The sequence below is a fragment of the Sceloporus occidentalis genome, unplaced genomic scaffold (assembly GCF_023333645.1).
Source record: "Sceloporus occidentalis isolate IW3139 unplaced genomic scaffold, rSceOcc1.0.p SCAF_5, whole genome shotgun sequence".
Classification (NCBI taxonomy): domain Eukaryota; kingdom Metazoa; phylum Chordata; class Lepidosauria; order Squamata; family Phrynosomatidae; genus Sceloporus; species Sceloporus occidentalis.
The window spans coordinates 159,760,832-159,781,265 of NW_028316985.1; the positions used below are offsets into that span (position 1 = coordinate 159,760,832).

At 37.8% G+C, this 20,434-nt stretch overlaps 1 protein-coding gene across 12 annotated transcripts in view; it reads right to left on the minus strand.

The window, feature by feature from the left end:
• The window catches only part of ANK2 (ankyrin 2), a 404,131-nt gene that overhangs the window by 187,145 nt on the left and 196,552 nt on the right, over window positions 1–20,434 (minus strand). For 2 of the 12 annotated variants that reach the window (XM_089525944.1, XM_089525945.1), the window contains exon 1: window positions 6,799–6,933. The exons of 9 other annotated variants lie outside the window; for them this stretch is intronic. In XM_089525944.1, coding sequence (XP_089382070.1) covers window positions 6,799–6,933 — 135 coding nt within the window. Of the gene's footprint in view, window positions 1–6,798; window positions 6,934–19,305; window positions 19,357–20,434 lie in introns of those variants that run through there. One more of the 12 variants, XM_089525935.1, reaches the window with a different exon arrangement.

The following is a 20,434-nucleotide window of genomic DNA, read 5'->3' on the forward strand; positions in this document are numbered from 1 at the left end:
CACTGCTAATATGATATATGAACTACACAGCATTATTAAAGGGTTATTTGAAGAAGTTATAAAACCCAGAAATATTAGGGGGAGGTTAGTTCTAACAAAATACCATAATTCATGTTAAATTAATCTTTATTAGACCAACTCAAAGGTCACATATAGTATTCTGCAGTATTCCCTGAACTTTGAGTTGGCCTAATAAATGTATTGCCCTGAAACAGATTGTGATACCTCCCTTTTGTCCAACAAAGCTACCTTTGCTATTCTAGAAAAATGTGATACCACTGCAATCGGAACATGACACCAGACCTTTTGCAACAAATAGCTTAAAACTGCACATTTATTGTGAAAAAAAAACCATCAAAAGGTCCTTCATTTCTAAACATTCACAATACTATTTGAATTGCAGCTGAAGGTGGCTATACCTGTCCAATATTTGTTTCTGTTTATTTGTTTTTATTTGGCCAGGTAATTCACTTAACATTTGTACCTGCCACTTCAAGCCTTCACTTTTATGGATTTCATGGAGTTCAGAATGTCATCTCATGCTAGATTTTCCCTAAGAGCAATAAGATTGTTTCCCTAATTACTCTTTCTTGTTTTTACTGCTCCAGATATTAGAACCAATATTAGAACTGACCAATTGATTCAACTGACCAGAAAAAAGATTCCACATAAATATTAGGAAGAACTTATTGATTGTAAGAGCTGTTTGACAGTGGATTAGACTGCCTCAGAAGATAGTGGACTTTCTTTTGGAGGTCTTTAAACAGATGTTGGATCGCAATCTATCAGGAGTTCTTTAGTTATGTATTCTTTCATAGCAAGGGAATGAACTAGATGTCCTTGTGGCACCTTCCAACTCTGAAATGCTCTCCAATTATTACTTTTCTATCTCTATATCTTTTAAATTATTCCGATTGAGTCTCCCTTATTCCGAATTCTGAAATATTCAAAATCCAAAATTGTCCAGTTGGGTGGCTCAGATAATGATACCTTGCTTCCTGATGATTCAATGTATGTATTTTATGTATAACATTATTTAAAAATATTGTGTATAAAATTATCTTCAGGCTATGTGTATAACTTATAAACAAAACATACATTAATTTCATGTTTAGACTTGGGTCCTGTCTCCAAGACATCTTGGAGCTCCATCAGGACTAGCCTGGAAGAAGGAAGAGCCCTCCCTCCAATCCATCTGCCTTGGTCCAGGCCTCAGAGGGAGAGAAGAACCACTGGATCTCATCCCCTTTCCCTCCACCATTCCCTTCTCCTTTTGTTTTGTGTCTTTTAGATTGTAAGCCTGAGGGCAGGGAACTGTCTGATTAAAAATAATAATTGTAAGCCGCCCTGAGAGCCATTAGGGCTGAAGGGTGGGAAATACATAAATAAATAAATAAATAAATAAATAAAATTATGTATATGCAAATATTCCAAAATCCAAAGCGCTTCTGTTCAAGCATTTTAGACTCAGCCTGTATGTTAAACTGTATGTTCTTATAATAAAGGGGGAGGGTTGTTCTGTATATTCAGACCTCCAGTGTCTTACTATTTTCTCCTCATGCAACTAATATACAAGATGAGGCCCACAGTTAAAAGCAAAAACTGTCCTTAATCCACCTTAACGTGTTTATCTCTCACTGTGCACATGGTGCTGGGGTCAGCCAACACTTAACAACCCCTGGAATGTCTTAACATGCTCTCTGGATTTGGCAGCCAGAGTCAGCCTCACTTCTAAGACACATTAATTTTCAGTTTGTATGTTGAGAGCTCAGATTATATTACCCCAGTCATCTGGTCACTTTCAGCCAGTAGAAAATGTATTACATCCAAAATATCACATGACAGCATCTACTTTTAAATTACCTCTCTCTTCAATTTAGAACAAATGTAAAGAGCTCTTAGCCACTTCGGTATGGCAAAGAAACATTTGTCCTTTCTGCACATGGTATTTTTCATGTGCCATTTTGTGAGCAAGTGTTTGTTTCTTTAAAATTTATAGTTTTCTAGACGGTATTCTGAAAACATGTAATTACTTCAGTCTTAGCAAATCTGTGACACTCCTCCCCCATCACCCCACCAAAATACCATTCATGAAGCTTACATGGGAAAAGTTAAATGGTAGAAGCAAAATGATGAATAAACATGTTCACAGCTCTCTCACGGACATACCATTTTGTTTCTTAGTAACCCAATTAAATTATTCATGGGGGGGGGGGGACAAATACTGTTAAATACACTTCTTCTTTGCTGTTGTGATCAAGTTAACTTCAAATTATGGTGAGCCTATGAATGAGAGATCTCCAAGTCACCCTGTCATCGACAGCCTTGCTTGCAGCTCAGAATGTGGCGTCCATCAGTAATTTGGTCTTCCTCTTTTCCTACTGCCTTCAAGTCATTTCTGACTAATGGTGACCCTAAGGCAAACTATCATGGAGTTATCATGGCAAGATGTGTTCAAATGGGGTTTGTCTTTGCCTTCATCTGAGGCTGAGAAAGTGTGACTTGTCCAAGGTTACCCGATTGGTTTCCGTGGCAGAGTGGAGATTTGAACCATGTTCTCCAGAGTCCTAGTCCAACACTCAGACCACTACACGATGCTGGATCTAATATCTTCTACCTTCCAAGTATTATTTTTTCTCTAGTGAGTCTACTGTTGTTAAATCCTCATTTTCTAATAGTTCTGTAACTAAGAAAAATGAACATAGTTAACATTTTTTTTCTCAGAGGGACCTTGACTGCACATATGCCATTTTATGAACCTGTTAAGTAAAAGACAAGGCAAAATGAGCACAGGTAGATATGGCAAGCTTAGAGATCTTCTCTAGATTTCTCTTAGAAATTTTCTCTTTCTTAGATATGAATGCTAAACAAACAGAGGTTGTGATGCCAAGATGGCTAGACTGCAAGAAATGTTTTTGCTCTCAGTTGTTAGCTGAGTTTCCACACAAAGTTTAGAAAATATGTCTGAGGATACACTCAGTAGTCAAAGAGGAGGAAATAGTGCTAATGAAAGTGAGTGATTCCCAAGAAAACTGGATACTGCTGTATATACTTCTGAATTAGTGATTATTTTCATATGTATACCACACAAGATAGAATTTTTATCAGCTGAACTCTATGGCACAGTCAGATGGCTGCATACACACAAATCATAACTAAAAATGTTTCTTATGAAAGTAGAATATCTTCCTTTGGCTCTCCTATTACTCTTCTGGAAAATAGATTTTCTTATAGTTGAGAAATACCGGTATTTACATTGAGGATTTACATTTACAACTATCATATGGTTTTCCATCTTAAGAACCACATTTGATGAGAAAGCTGTATTACAGTAAGAGCCATGAAGGTGGTTAATTAAGTATTTCCATGTTAAATTTAATGTAGAAAGTAAAATTTGGTCATCAACTTATATCTAATAACTATATATTATGTTATAATATTTTGATTGCATGATGCTGTAACAAGTTCTGGCTTTCTTGTATGCTACAAACAACCTTAGAAGCATCAAAAAAGATGAATCAACAAGATGCTCAGCTATGTCTTTACTGAATTCTACTCTCTCTTCAACTCTTGACAGCTTTGCCCCAGTATCTACGTGCGTGTCCTCCTCTTCCTCTACGACTAGGCCTCAGCCCTGGATCACTCCCGTTGTTAGATTTCTCCGGTCCTGCTCCCGAGCAGCCGAAAGTCCAGGGAGTGGGCCGACTTTATCCATTATAAGTTCATTCTTTTATCCTTTTCACGCGCCCTGTCGATGGCAAAACAAGACTACTTTAAATCATTGATCTGCGCCAACGAGAGGCGCCCGCAGCGCTTGTTCTCCTGTTTCAACACACTCTCCTCCCTCCGTCTCTCCATTATTTTCTCCCTCCGCCTTCGCCAATTACTTCATTACAAAGATCACTACCATTCGTTCTGAGTTAATTCCTCATGATTTGGCTCCCACCATTAATCTCCTCGCCCCTCCTACTAATAAACTCTCTGTGTTTCCACCTGTTTCTTTGGAAGAACTCTCTTCGCTGCTGAACTCATCAAAACCCACCACCTGCTCTCTTGACCCACTCCCTTCTCGTCTTCTAATCTCTATAGCCCCCCCTTTGTTACCCTCCCTCCTCTATATCTTTAATCTCTCTCTCTCTTCAGGTTCCTTCCCCTCAGTCTTCAAACATGGTTAAAGTTTTAATTAGGAAAGATGTGTTCATGGGAGAAAGGAGAAAGATCAGCTCACTTACACACCACTTCAAGGTTCTTCAGCCACCAGGTGGCTTCTGCTATAAAATAAATCTGTCCACCCAATAGATGGTATTACCTTGTTTCAGTTGTCTCATACCTACTATACAGACTAGTCACTAGCAGGACTGAACTCTGCTTTCTAACTGAATCATACAAAATGCTAATGTAGTCATGACAACTCTATACTAATATAAAAGTTTGAAACTTGATGCATCCTTGTCTGCTGCCACCCACACACACAATATTTGCATCAGATACTTTTTTAGTAATTAGTAGAGCCAATGTTTATTTTGTTTTGGTAAATTAAAGTTCTATGGAACCCTAATAATAAATGCTGTTAGTATTTACTTTAATTTAATGAGTAGAATTATGCAGTGTCATAGAATCATAGTTTGAAGAGGCCTCACAGGCCATCAAATCCAACTGGCTCAATGAAGGGACTCTAGCTAGAACACTCCCAGCAGATAGCTGCCCAGACTCCTTCTGAAGACATTCAGAGAATGAGACCCCTCCAACTCTCTAGGTAACTGGTTCCATTGCAAATCACTCTGACTACTATGAAGTTCCTTCTAATGTTTAATTGAAATCCACCCTCCTGCAACTTACAATTATTAGAACCTAGTTTTACCCTCTGGAACAGCAGACAACAAACCCATACTTTTTTTCTTTCTGACAGCTCTTTGAGTATTTAAAGAGTACAATCATATTACCCCTCAGATTCTTCACTTAAGCTGAGCATGCCAAGCTCCTTCAGTCTTTCCTCATGTGCTTTGTTCTCCACATCTCTTACTCCCTTGTTGTCCTCAGAACATGCTCCAACTTATCTATATGCAAGGTTTGAGTTCAAAAGATAATGTGTTTGCCATTTTAGAAGCCGTGTGTGTGTGTGTGTGTGTGCAAAATAATTTTCTCTTTCTTCTTTCACAGTTTCAAAATTCTTTGAGAATTTCAGAAAAGTATTTCCATACAATATTTTCAGATTTGTGTTGTACCTTTTAAATGTGAGAAAAATAAAATGTAAGCCATTAATCTTTGAAACAACTAAAATTTACCAATTTGAATATGTGTCATATAAAATACTTTTTTTCATTTTACTTTTTAAAAATGTATTTTATTTACTGAAAAAAACAGCTGAATACATAGACTGCTGAATACATAGCACGTACAAGCAAAATATCCAATGTGGGTGTGGCTACTCATGCAAGTAAACTGAAGCAGATTTGAAAAATTTCATATGAATGAAATCCAATGTGATGCTTGCAAAGGGGTGGGAGCTGGAGCGTCCCACATCCCTAATGACACCAGAGCCTGTCTGATCTTGGAGGCTAAGCAGGGTCAGCTCTGGTTAGTAACTTGGATGGGAGACCACCAATGAATATCAGGTACTATAGACTATATTTCAGAGTAAGGAACAACAAAACCATCTTGCCTAAGAAAACCTTATGAAATTCATGTTCTCACTATAAAAAAGGCACATGCACACACAGAGAGACACATTTCCCACAGCTTTTTATGGTGCTTTTAGGGATTTTAGGAGTTTTGGTGTGGATTCCATGAGTCCACAGTCATCCTGTTGGATATTACTCCAGTTCTGATTAAAAAGACATTGTTTCAAGTACATCATTTGATGAAATATGAATCAGTCACTCCTTCACTATATGATTTCTACTCAGATTCTACTTAGATCGGCCCTCTTACTACTGCAAAGACAAACATTAACTCCTACTGCCACTGGACCCCCTTCTGCTTTGACTATCTTCAGACTGCCCTTTGTGATGAACTGTTCTCCTTTTACAGTACTTCAAGAATTAACATAAATTTTCCTGCAGATGCAATCTAGGTACAAGTGGCTAAATCTGGACATTAATGCAGGAACCAACACTAAAAATTATCCATACAAAATGTTTCTTCAGATTTGTTGTATGTCCCCCCTCCTGTAGAGGCTGAACTCACAGGCACATAATTACTTTAAAGAAAGCCCCACTGGATTCAGTAAACATACTGTAAACATCTTCAATTAAACATGCACAGGACTGAGCTTGTAATACTTATATTCTCATCCATCAATGACATAGTACAGGAACATTTCTATCCTGGACTAGGTAACAGTAAACAATCTCTGTCTTGGACATAATTGTAAACAATGACAGTGTGAAAGGCTTTACTGACCCTTCTAAGGATTCCCCCTACTATAATTTTTACATTAAATTTCATAAAGTAGGAAAGATGTAACTAAAAAACAGTGAAGCCACATTATTCATTTTAGATGGTGGAAGCTTCTTGTTTCATAATGTCTACGCACAAAAAACATAGGGGGGGGGAACCACTCTAGAGCTCACCCACCATTTCATTTCAGCCTCTCCCCAGTTTCCCTCAATAATCTTTAGATAAAACAAAAGCATCCAAGAGCTACTTTGCTCAGTAACAGATCCCACAATGTTAGCCATCTGACAGCAACAGTGTACTGCTGCTCACTGTTGCCACAGCAGGTTCAAAGAAGTTTTGCTAAGAGATCCTCTTCACCCTTGCTGGGCCAAGTTTGCTCAGATGTACTATTAGACTTACCAGTGCCTCAAGATCTTTACTTTCACCATTGTTGCATCCATAATAGTCTGGAATTTTATCCACATCTTGTATATTCCCTTGTACCCTCACACCTTTATCTGTGCGACAAGCCTGGCAAACAGGTGCATTGCCCATATCAAGCCACCCTCTAACTCTTGCAAGTGGGCTTGATTTTGCACAGTACAGAATGCTCCAAATGGGCAGATCACTTTGGACAAGCCGGAAGGATATTCACAACTCCTGCAATTTGCTCCCTAGAGTTTTCTTTCTCTTGGTTGGCCAGTGTCAAAAAGAAACCTCAGCAACTGCAGACAGCATTCAGTGACCATTTCCAATTCAGGCACTGCATATCTATTTTTACACCTACTAGGCCAGCTATGCATGTAAATCGAATAGGGAGGGGAGCTACATACAGGCAGCCTGACTAGCATAAAGTCCTGCTGCGTGAAATGCCTCCACATACAAGGGTTATTGAATTACTCAGCTGCATGCCTTTGAATGTTTTGATTTCCCCCTTCTCTTTCTACTGCTCACATTACTCCTTAATGTATGCCCAAAGCACTGCAGTTCAGAATGTCAGTAGTTTCCAAAAGAAAGAAGGAGGAATTTCATACCAGATGATTAATACAAAATGCCAACAACAACAACAACAACAACAACAACATCTTTGTTATTCACCATACAAATGCTACTTAAATATTTGGATACACTTTTTATCCCCATGTGGCATTTAATATGCAACAGTGGCACACTTGTTCTTGTCAAATTTACTTTTGGGTGAAGGAATCATGTATATTTATCTTTGAACTCTTTCAGAAAAGGGGGGAGCATTTGTGTATCCCTTCAGCCACCTCTCATATGTGTGTGTGTGTGTGTGTGTGTATTCTGTCCCCCATCTCCCTCCCAATTTGTGCAATCACGTTTAAAGTCTTCTCAGAAAGAATATCAGCTCCACCCCCTCAGTTCGGTGGTTTCAAATGCTTAATGCTGGAACCTTGCAGATCACATAGACTCAATTATATTTATTACTACTGAATTAGGTACAGAATAAATGAAGTTCATATGCAAAAGCAAGAGCAATACATCAGCAGTGTTTTACATATAATTCATGGCTTTAGTTATTTTGATGCAATGTTTTGGATGTGTACTGATTTTGTTCAAAATTGCTCCTCATTTATTTAACTACTTTCCTTTTTGAAGATGCAAATAATGTTTAGTACCCAGCTGTTAGCTGTCCAACATCGTTATTGCTTTATTGATTTGTACCCAGTTGCCCTTCCTATCCATTAGGATTTATAATCAGATAGCTGTGTTTTTCACCCTTTAAAATTACTGACCTATATGGAATTTGCCCTCATGTTAATTATGCCAAGTTAATTTAAAAGTGCTTTGGGCATCACCAAACATTCAGAGTGGGGGAGGATATCTAACAAGTATAATTTGGCTAACCTTTTGTAGACTGCACTCCATCAGATGTGACTGAGCATATTTAAAAGTGAATCTCCTTATTGCTATCGGAAGCAACCATGAACTTCACTTTATGTTTTGATATCTGACTTGTGTGTTATGGGAGCCTCTGCTATATGGAAGTTTAACAGATTATACAAAGACATCCAATGATGCTCACAGTTTTGTGGATGTACTACATTCATCATTAAGGCCCTTACTCTTTCTATTTTATTAAAGGGGGGGGGGGGTGACATTTGAAGAGAAGTAACCTCTTTCTTTTTTCCTCGCCCAATAAAGAGCCAAGCAAACTACATTTAATACTAGTATGAGAACCGATAGTGTATAGTGGTTAAAAAGATGGACTTGCTGGGACTTGAGAGAGCCAGATTTTAGTCCATGCTGTGTCATGAAAGCCACTGGGTAACCTTGGGTCCAGTCACTCTCTTTCAGCCTGACCTACCTCACAGTGTTATTGTGAAGATAAAAAATGGGTAGAGAATATAGACTGCCATAAACTGATTAGGAGAGCACAGGAATATACACAGATACCAAACAGACAAGCACTACAATTGGGTTTAGATAATGGAATTAGTTCCACTCCTTCAATTCTCACTATTATCAGTGGGTGGAGATGGCAGGACGTTCATGAAAAAACAGACGAGTCCGCTTTCAAGAATTTGAATAATACAGTCAGCCTTCCTTATCCACAAATTCTACCATCTATAGCTTGAAAATATATTTTTTAAAAAACCCGAAAGAGCAATCCTTGATTTTCCCATTGTTATCTACCATGCCATTGTATATAATGGGATTAGAGCAGTCAAGATTTAGGTATCCACAAGTCCTGGAACCAAATCCCAGCAGATGCCAAGGACCCACTGCACTACAAAGACACCAAAACAAATCAAACACAGATAAAATTCAACTGAAGAAGTGGAATTCCTTCCCAGATGACCTTCACTGCTTCTGTCCCTGTTCCAACATCTCTAGCATTCATGAATAACAGAGAAAGAAACTCTGTAAAAACAAAAAGCTTTGTGGCAAAAGAACAACGTTTCAGATATCACTGTTTTTAAACATCTGGGACATTAGCATTTATGTATAGAACTGCAGCTGAATAGGGCAACATTAAACTTCTTAGAATAATAAATTTATGAATTCATATATAAAACAGAAGAGGATAAGACTGGGATCTGACTGTAGATCTCCAGGTATTCTCAGCAGATCAGCATGTTCCAACTCCCAATTGTTTAGCAACAGCAGCAACTAAAAATCACCACCACATTACACACACATACAAAACTGTCTAAAAATATTTAGGAGAAAACCACAGGAGTGTTTGTTTTGTGAAAGGACTTTGGTTTTGGTACTACTGTATATGCTCATGTGTAAGTCTAGAAATTTTAGTCAAAAAATTCTAAAAGCCTAATTCGACTTATCCATGGGTCAGTGTAAGTACTGTATTTTAACTTCTATTTAAAAAGGAGCAATCCCCTGGTGAAAAGCAAGAGCATAATCTATCCTGGAAGCACTGGCCCTCCTCTAATCTCTCATCCATCCAGCCTTTAGTATTAACACAAACAGTTATGCCTGCTGCAATTTTGTAAATTCTTTTGCATTTTTTACTTTTGCTTCACCCTTTAAATACTTTGCTTCAAGCCCCTAAGTTTTATCCTTGACTTATCCATGGGTCATTTCAGAATTTGTATTTTTTGCCCAAAAACCTGTTCTCAACTTATACATGAGGCCAGCTTATAGTCGAGTATACACAGTAATCTGAAATTCCTGAGATAAGTATATGCCACTAAGCCACTATTTTGCACCTGTCTTTAGCTGATAGAGTGATAATAAAAAGTAGATCTCACAAGTATGAGGCCTCCCCACCCCTGATCTACAGAATAAAGCTGCCTTTAATCTTATTCAACAAAATCTTAGCCCAGCTATGTGGTTCTGCTAATTTTTATTTCATTCGCCTCTTCTCTGTGGTTATTATCTCAATAGACTGCTGTTGATAATAGCAGAGACTTGAAGGATATTCTATAAATATAAAAGGTTAATGTACTCATCATTGCTTCCTGTACATGCAATTACACCATCTCATGTTCCATGTCTAATGAATAAGGATTCTAAATACTTACAAATTTGTCAGTCTTGTGTTGTTTTTAGCTGCAGTCAAATCACCTTTGAGTTATGATGGCCCTATGAATAAGATACTCCCCAAGTCACCCTGTCCTCAACAGCACTGATCAGGTCTTGCACACTCAGAGCTGCATTTTCTTTGATGTGTCAATCTTATGCAATTTTGATTCAAATTCCCAGTTTCTATACCAGCAATGTCACATATGCCATTCAGACCCAAAGTTTGGGTGAGAGGAGCAGCTCACACTCTTCTTAATGAATGGAGCACTAACATGATAGTAGAGATTCACAGAAACAACCACCTTCACAATATTTTATATTCTTCCAGCTTTCAAATTCTTTGAAAAGGGGACACATCCTAAACAGCCCAGTAGCTCATGTCCTTTGAATTATTCTGTTTCATTAAGAAAACAGATAAGAAACGCACCATACTTCTGAAAATATCAAACATGGAAATACACATAAACCAGGAACAAAAGTTTATGGAATAAGAAAGATGCTCTATATTGATCAGTATGCATTCCTTTCAAAAACTATTTGCAGATGTCTATGGAGATTATCAGACGGGGGGGGGGGGGGGGAGAGCCAGGAGTAAAAGGCATACTTCCAGCAAAGTTGCACAATTGTTCTGAAGATTTTCAGACACATCGCGCTTATCCAGGACTTAACACATGAAGATCCAGGAATGCTCTAGCAACAAACCATTCCCAGGGAAGTCCCAGGAATCATTTGTTGCTGGAACATTCCTTGATCTTCATGGGTTAAGTCCTGAATAAGTGCAACATCGTCTGAAAATGTTCAATGTGATCATGGGAATTTGCCATGAGTATGCCCTTTTTCTTCCATGATACCGCCCCCCCCCCCCCCCAGGGTCTGAGAATCTTCTGTGATCACTATACATTTCCAAGACAAAGAATCATGAGAAGGAAAATCTTTCTTATTCTGTTCTTCTAACAGTGTTATAACATAGTTCAATGTTATTAAGGAAAAATTACTCACAAAGCAAATATTTTCACCTTTTACCAGATTTTAGCAAAGCATAGCACTGAAAACAAGTGTCTTTTAAGTATTTTATTTTCAAAATTTTAAAAGAGGGTTAGGTACCAGGGTACCAGTTTTGTTATTAATGCCAATGTTATTCTGGTCTATTTCTCAGATCTCTCCTATTAGATGGCAGACATGGAACAAGACAACAGAGGCTGATTGGTACTGTAATCTGTTCTGTACATTGGGCTATATAATTAAAATGTAAGCAATAGAAAACATAGTCAGATGGTTCTTTGAATTTATACTCCTTCAAAGTAGCTTAAAGACTGCTCATGGAAAAAAGGCTGCACACCCCAGAGTTTAACTGGCTTATTGTGCCTTGAGGGACTTGAACTCAAACTTCTAACAAAGTTCCCATTGGGAGTTTAGGTAGACTGTCCCATCTATTTCAGGTTTTAATCAATATTGTCACACCAGTATTTTGCCAGTACTTTAAAAAAACCATCAAGGGAGTTTGCTGTTGTTTGGCTGTCCTTGCAAGGGATTTCTCAATTCAGAATTCTGTTTTTTGTTCCAGAGTAATATTGTTTTTAAAAATCCCAGCTTCCATTAAATCGCATGGAGGATAATTGTGTCCAAAGACACTGCCTCTCTATTCCTCCCCCTTGTCTTCTCTGAACATATCCTTCTGTACTAAAAGGATGAATAATATAAATCTACAAATAAGGATTTGTGGTGTTATGTTATGGTGTCCACATTGGCTGGGTCATCTCGGATCTGTAGTCCAAAAAGTAATCCAAGTTCTGATCTGAACTGAATGACATAGACACAACATGTCCAAGAAATTCTGAAAAGTTAGAATGGTTTGAATGAACATAGAACTGATTCAAAAAGTATTTTTCACTGAACTTACCAGTTGCACTTGCTTTCTAGCAGTATGTTTTGGTGTGTAATACCATATGACTGTTTAACTCTCATTACAATTCTGACATTTCTTTGATTTCTGTTCAATTTATTTTATCCATATTGAATTTGCATAATACATAGAAAAAGGTGAAAGGGTCAAAATGCTGAGAAAGACATAGACTTTAGTATAGCAGGTATGGAACAACACTTGGGATTTGACAGAGCTATAAATCCATTAGACAACTGTGTAGTCTCCCAAGTCATAGAATTCACAGACATTCTAACAGGATTTGTCCTGATGAAAGGAAGAAAAATTTGATTTTTTCCGATTCATGGCATTTCATCAGTTATTGTTAGCAAAGTCTCTTTAAACACTGTGAGCATAGACATGCTGTTAAAAGAGAATCAACCATATTATAGAACTGATCAAACATGAAAAAATGACTGGTTATTTTGCACTGGAATGTAACCAAGCTTGCTCTTAGCATACACAGCTAAATATATGCAAGAGCAACAACTATATTGAACTTGTGCTTATTAAATAGCGAAATAATCATAGTAGAAAAAGTTGTAGTAACAACAACAAAAAATAACATGTTTATAGTGAAACACCTATTTAGCACACATGAACAGTTGTCACAACAGCTTTACAAAAATGTTATCAGAGTTACAAATGTTGGTGAAAGATAGCTGACACAGTATTGTTCATTCACATTAGTTTGGGATAGAAGCAAGACGTGAATCCAAGCTCATACTCTCTGCACTCTCTAAACCCACAGCTCATGTTAGTTTCACTTGAAATTAAAATGCAAAAACAAAACAAAACAAAACCACACACCCACAACAAATAAACAAAAGTGGTGACATGGCTTCCCATGATACATGTCACATCAAAGCTAAAATAATTTCTGATATTTATTTTAAAGGGAGTGTTTTAAGATGAAGAGATATAACTGCTAGAACAGGAAATTTTAAAAATTGACATGTGATATCATCTGTTGTTGAGATATTTGCAATGGATTTGACTGGTCCAACTTAGACTTTGGTCAAATAAGAAGAAAGTCAAAATTTTATATATAAGAACCTGCTGTCTTTCTCTGGCATTGGCCATTTTACCTAGCAATGGAAGCAATCCAATAAGTAAAATGATAGTTCATGCTGATGATTACATGGAGGAAACGTTCACACTACACACTTATAGCACTTTAACTCCCATGGCTGCATCCTATCGAATATCAGGGTCTGTATTTTGATGAGGCACTAGCACTCTCTGCCATAAAAATTCTAAATTGTTGTTATTAGCTGCCATCAAGTCGACTTTGACTTATGGTTACCCTAACAATGAAAGACCTCAATTGCCCTGGTCAGATCCTGCAGACTCAGGGCCATAGCTTTCTTGATTGAGTCTATCCAACTAGAATGTGGTCTTCTTCTTTTCCTACTGGCTTCTTCCTTCCTAAACATTATTGTCTTTTCTAGTGATTAATGCCTTCTCATGATACAGTCAAAGTACAACAATTTCAGTTTAGTCATCTTGGCTTCTAAGGAGAGTTCAGGTTTGATTTGCATTAAAGAGCCATTTATTTGTCTTTTTATCAGTCCACAATGTACTCTTTTCCAACACCACATTTCAGATGAACTGATTTTCTTCCTATTAACTTCCTTCACTGTAGAGTTTTCACAACCCTAGATAGAAATGAGAAATACGATATCATGGACTGTCCTAACTTTACTGTTCAGTGACATATCTTCAAGACTTTAATTAATAATAAATAAATATACAAGCATTTAAAATAAATGCTTAAATAAAAATAGGAATTCTAAATACACAAATCTTAGGATTCCATAGGATGGGGCCATGGCTCTAAAAGTAGAATCATACCAATATAATTGTGTAATATAGAATAGTTGAGGCAGATTAATTTGGAGCATGTATTTAAACTGTTATCTTTTCCCTGGTGCATCCCCTTCTGGTGATATCTGTAACAATTTTCTCTTTTTTCTGCAGAAGACCCAACGTTTATGAAGTCAAGCATATTTATTTATATATTACAGTGAAAAGTTTACTGTCTAGTCTCTGATGCTGATAGTAGGTCTGGCACTTTGTAAAAGTCACCTGTTTAAATGTCCTTGACATATGCCATTTGGTCACTTAGTTTAGCTATTGACCCACTTCATTTTAAGCAATATTTCTTAAAGGAGATAATGGTAGAATGAAATGATAATCTACGGCATAATGCTTCTGGCCTTAACCATTAAAGTTTAATGACTAAAAACTGAACCTTTTACAGATGCTTATTCTTGGTCTTCTTTTAAAAACAATCACCAGAAGGCCCTTACTATTCGCTCAATTGTTCAGTACATTAATCATAATAATCCTCTCTTGCTACAGCTAGAGGCAGAGATGGCTTTTAATCCAAGATGCACCATATGTCAAGATATCTAGTGTACGAATACAAAAACAGATCAACCATTTTGTTAATGGACTGAAATAGTATATAGAGAAGAGGACTTTGTATCCCAATCAAAAGGCATAAGCAAAAGCCAATCCTATATAAGCAGATTTTATTTTAAAGTAAAGTTGAAGATACAGTCCTACATTTAGCACTACATCAGTGCTGTAGGTCGAGTGTCACAGAACTTCCTTCCCGTTCCAACAAAAACTGTGGGATTTCCACACTCTCCAGAAAATATTGTTTGGAAGCACTCTGGGCTCCCTACTTCCAGTTCTGTTGGATACTCCTGCTGTGGTAAAGAAAGTTTAGTGTTAGTATTATCCTTAAGCAATGGAAAAGGAAAAGACCAATTAACAGGGCACTAACTGAAAATTGATGTTTCTAATTTTATCCTCATAAAATCAGGTTCTAGTATCATACAAACCATCCATTATATCAGGAGCGAGAATCATATAGTAACCCAGATATTGTTCAGCTGCAATTCTCAGTGATCCTCACCACTGGCTATGATGGCTAATGTTTTTGGGAGCTGCAGTGCAATAATTTCTGAAGAGCCTGAAGAGGGAGAGAAGATCTGCTGGACTTTTCCCTACTGCCATTCCCTTCTTTTGTGTCTTGTCTCTTTAGATTGTAAGCCTGAAGGCAGGGAAATGTCTAACTAAGCCACTCTGATAGCTTTTTGGCTGAAGAGTGGGGTATAAATTGTTGTTGTTGTTGTTGTTGTTGTTGTTCAAATCCCTGAATTATATGATGTCATTTGTTACTAAGTAAGTTTATTTTGTTAGATTCGCCTGTTATTTATTACATCCATAATATATGGGTGCATTTGTGGAACAATACATGCACACAGGGGTTCCTTTGTGCAAGACTGTCCCTTTAGGTGACCAAGGGTTGAATACTGTAACATGTCCCCACATACGGCGCCTGCCAACATAAACAGCCAACAAATGAAACCTCCTTGAGAAATGAACAATGTTATAAAGAGATTTCCCCTACCTTCCCTACAAAAATAATAACTTTTCTCCAATTTCTCCCTTTCCACCACATGCATAACTCAAGAAAGCTTTACTGGACAGGATATATGTGGAAAACAAAGGGCAGAGACCCTCAACCAGACGGCCATGTCTGTCGCCAAAGCAGCACAGGAGGTAAGCACACCCCACAGAACCATGGGAAAACTGGGAAGACAATTAAAAAGGAAGATTATCAAGTAAATAAATCGAAATTGGCTTTCACACCATGGAAATTGCACAAATAAAGTGATATCGTGAATGCATTTTCGCTAAAATCCCAAAAGTAAAAAGATGTGGGATAATGCATCTTTATCACCACTTTAATTATGAGTTTTGTGTGACGTCATGTGAAATAGTTACATGTAATTATGCTATTTTAGCGGGATGTTCATGGGATAAACTCCCAATTTCCCTCATGTGATAAACTCCTATGTAAAAGCATCCAAAGTCATCTTTGTCTAGCAATTCCTGCTCCCAGCAGCAATTCTCTCCTGTTTAATACACCATTGAGAATGGTCTGTGGTCCTCAGAAGAGGTGTTTATTTCAGTGTTGTAACAAACTACAGGAGGATGGAGATAAGAAGGCCCTTTATGAAAGTAGCAATCTGTGGTTATTTTGTTCCAAACTGTTTGGGGAATTTTCCAAGTCCTGCTATATACAGGCAACAAATTACCTTTAAACTATAAACATGTGTGTACAACAGTAGTTTTTAACCCTATCTTTACCATGGACCCCCTTTAAATAGCTTTAGTTTCTGCAGACCACAAAGACTTAACTCAAATATTTGATGCACTCATGGAAACCCACTGGGTGACCTTGGCAAATTACACTCTCTAAGCCTCAGAGGAAAGAAAAGGCAAACCCTTTCTGACTAAATCTTGCTAAGAAAACTCCATGATACATTTGCCTTCGGGTCGCCAGAAGTAGGAAATGGATTGGGGCTTTCAATAACCATCAGGTTCAATTGAAAATTTTTGGCCCCCACAGTCGGTTCCTTCCTCAACAAATGCAATGCCAATTAAAAGTGAAATGCCCATGGCACATCCTAGTTTGCATCCCCCAAATTTCCCTCTGACACCTCTATTGTTTTGTGGCAAATCTTCTTATAGTTCCTCATTAATGCAAGTAGGGGTGGGGTGGCAGTGGAGGTTGTATTGATGCTGCCTTCATATCATGTTTGCAAACAACCAGTTTTTTCTCTGAAATTTCTACAAGATGAGGAATGCAGTCGGATCCCCTTTTTGTTTTCCCTGGGCTTTAGGCTGCCCAAAGACACACCATAGTTCTGTGAGCTGGGTGGTACAAAGATGCATTTTGCAGCATGCCACTGCCCATTGTTGCAAACCCCACATCTATCCACAATGTAGCTCTCTCTTTTGCATTTAGTTACCAATGCAAAGAAACAGTTGAGAGAACAGAAGCTCTGGTGAGGTGCTGAGTAAAAGCACTGGGAGAGAGAAAGGCTTCCTATCCCTTTTTTCCATTTTAAAAAATATTTTGCTTGCCAGTAGCATCTTTCAGATGAGCATAACATACCAGGCCAGGCCAGAGGCATTAAGAAGAGTTGCTGCTACTGAAGCCCTGGTTACTGAACTGCTGAGAGAAGAGGCTGGGACTTAGCTATTGTGTGTGTGCCACAGAGAAGAATACGTGTGCATAAACACACAGTCTCTTGCACTGAAGTGGGGAAGCATCAAGAGCATCAGCCCTGGCTAACAACCTGTTTTACAACACACATACACAGGGTCACCTCTGCTAACAAGGAATACCACATGGAGCAAGAGAGGGGGTGCACAAACATTTACACATGGAAAAGGCACAGGCAAGACTGGAGCACATGAAGTTCTCAAGTGGCAACCTGGATCCTCTGTCAAGCCTTTGTGGATCCCTGATGAGGATATTGTGACCTCTCGGGGATACACAGACTACAGGTTAAGAATCACTGGTATAAAAAGTTTCAAACTGAAACTTTGTACAGTAGATTAATATAGCATTAGTTTAAATTTGGTGTAACAGGATTTTTCACAGCAATATGATAAATACAAATGATTTTGTTCAAGGATTCCTCAAAAGGAGGAGAAGGCACAAGCAGTGAAAGCAACATCCTGCACATATTTTTTTCCTAATATATTCACATTCAAAAGAAAACATCTGCACATTGTCAAGAAGGAAAGGGGAAATATGTGGTAATTGGTATGGTGTTTCATTTATATCTCTTGAAAAGCAAATGTTTATTCTGTTCCTTTTAAGTCACTTTTAACAGAATTTTAAGTTAGATTTTAACAGAAACTAGTATTTGGCCTGCAAATCTGAAATATAAGTTTTCACTCTGCATTATTTGGCCTGGAAGCTAATGGCATAATTTCCTTTCTATTTCAAAAAGTTCTTTTGAGTTTCGTTTCAGGATTTTTAAAAAAAAAAATAGATGATGTTTGTGTAAGATAATTTAAAGCTAAGACTTTTCAATTTGCTAATTTTTGTATCACTTGTTGGTTGGCTTAAAACAGTAATAAAGACAGTGGACACGTCTTGCATCTTATTTTATTAATCTATGTCTATCTCTTCTACACTCCTCAAGCATCCAAAATGGCAGCATTGAATGCTTATTATGACAGTGGACTTAAAAAAAGCTCCCTAAAAGATGCAAAATTAACTAGACATTTATCATCTCATAATGGCCTGCTTGTGTGCTGCCAGCTTTGGAAATGTCAAGCAGTGAAACTTCATTATAAAACTTAGCATGAAACAAGGGAGAAACAGTAAATAATTAAGGAAAAAACTTGCATTATTAAACCAGAACTGTCATAAGATGTTCATCAGCAGCAACATAACAGAACAACATAAAAAAATAAAGCCCTGTAGTGCTTTTTAAAAAAAATACCTTGCAGAACTTGGGACATTATGAAGGGACCCTGCCTTCTCCACAAGAGGGCATAGCCCAGTACCTTGTTCTAGGTCCTTAAGCCCTTACTTATATAGCTATAACAGTCAAATAATTGTTACTGGCAGTTTCCGCTTTCTCATCTGCTGAGGGGCTGCTATATATTTCTAAATACGAGAAGTATTTAGAATTCTTTGCCAAGAAGCTCTAGTACCACCCTATACTACAAATCCCAGGATTCCACAGGATGTAGCTATGGACGTTAAAGTGAAATCACAGTGCCACAATTATTTAGTATGAAAATCCTTTACTGTAGCCAAAAAAAATTAAAAAAAATACATACACTCAAATTGTTCATCCATCTCTCCCTGCTTCTGTCATTGTTTATCTGAGAAATTTCTATGTTTCCTGGAGACATTTACTGAGTCATTCATACAGAACTGAGGAGGGGGCAGAGGGAACAAAAGCCCTGAAGTCCAGATACTTGGAAGACCTGGGCTTCTGTGAGCCTGGATAGTGAAAACAACAAACCAAACATAACATCATAGAAGTGGGTGTCTCATAGACCAAAGCATAAGTATAATGTTCTATAATGACAGGGTGATTATGCATCTTGGCCTGTACCAGGGCCACCTCTCAGTAGCTCTGCATTCATAGATCAGCAAGAACACTCACTGGTTGCTGCATCTTCTCCGAACTTGGTGGGGCCATACTGTCAAGTGATGTCTGTGATAATTTAAGTCCAATTGTTTTCAGTGGGTTGCAAAACAGGCAGATGTACAAAAGCATGCTTCAGAGAACATTGTGCTCTTTAGAACTCATATCATATCACACATTCTAAGGATTGTTCTCAGTCTTCCATATGTTCTCCCACCTCCCTAAAGATTGAAAGCAATAAACCATTTCAAGATAAGGAACTCAGCAAACTAAGCTAATTCAACCTAAATTGAAAAGTAGGTGCTTTAAGGTTCACATATATGTACCTCTCAAATATGGTTGTTACAAATTAATACTTTAGCAGCAAAGATTTAATCTGCTTCAGAGATAAATATACATGGTTTTAATAAGGAAATGTTTGGGTTCTTAGAAATGATTTTCAGGATTCAACAAAATCATGGTAAAATAAGTATAAGCGGAGAGTAGTCACTATTTACTGATTTATGTGCCAGTTTAACCATACACATATCATTACCAAATCCATTTTGTGGCAAAAAAATTATTTGCAGAACAACAGCAACAAAGCACTTATGTGCAAAGTTTCTTCCTTTCATCATAGGAAGACATATTTAAAACATGGAGATAAAAATGGGGGAAGCGAGGAAGCAGGAGTAGTGCATCCTGCATGCTGACTTGAATGCAGGCTATCAAATTAAGCTGATCAGGCCACACAGCCCAATGGTCCTGAGACTGCAGGAAAGATGTCTTCCGTCACTAGTCCCAGCTCATGCCAACCTAGCAGTTCGAAAGAATGCAAATGTAAGCAGATAAGTAGGTACCACTTTGGTGGGAAGGTAACAGGATTTGGTGCAGTCATGCTGGCCACATGACCACCAGAGAGTAGTCTTCGGACAATGCTCGGCCTTCAGTTTAGTAACGGGGATGAGCACTGCCCCCTATAGTCATGAATGTCAGTACAACCTGACATTCATGACAAGGGAAAACCTTTACCTTTAACTAACATAAACAATGAGATGGTTCTTAAGCTATTTAAATGAATGAGGACAAGTTCTAGATTCTGAGTCCTTTCCCACTACACAGTTACAGTGCTATGTCACACTTTACATTTCTAGGAAACAGCCTATAG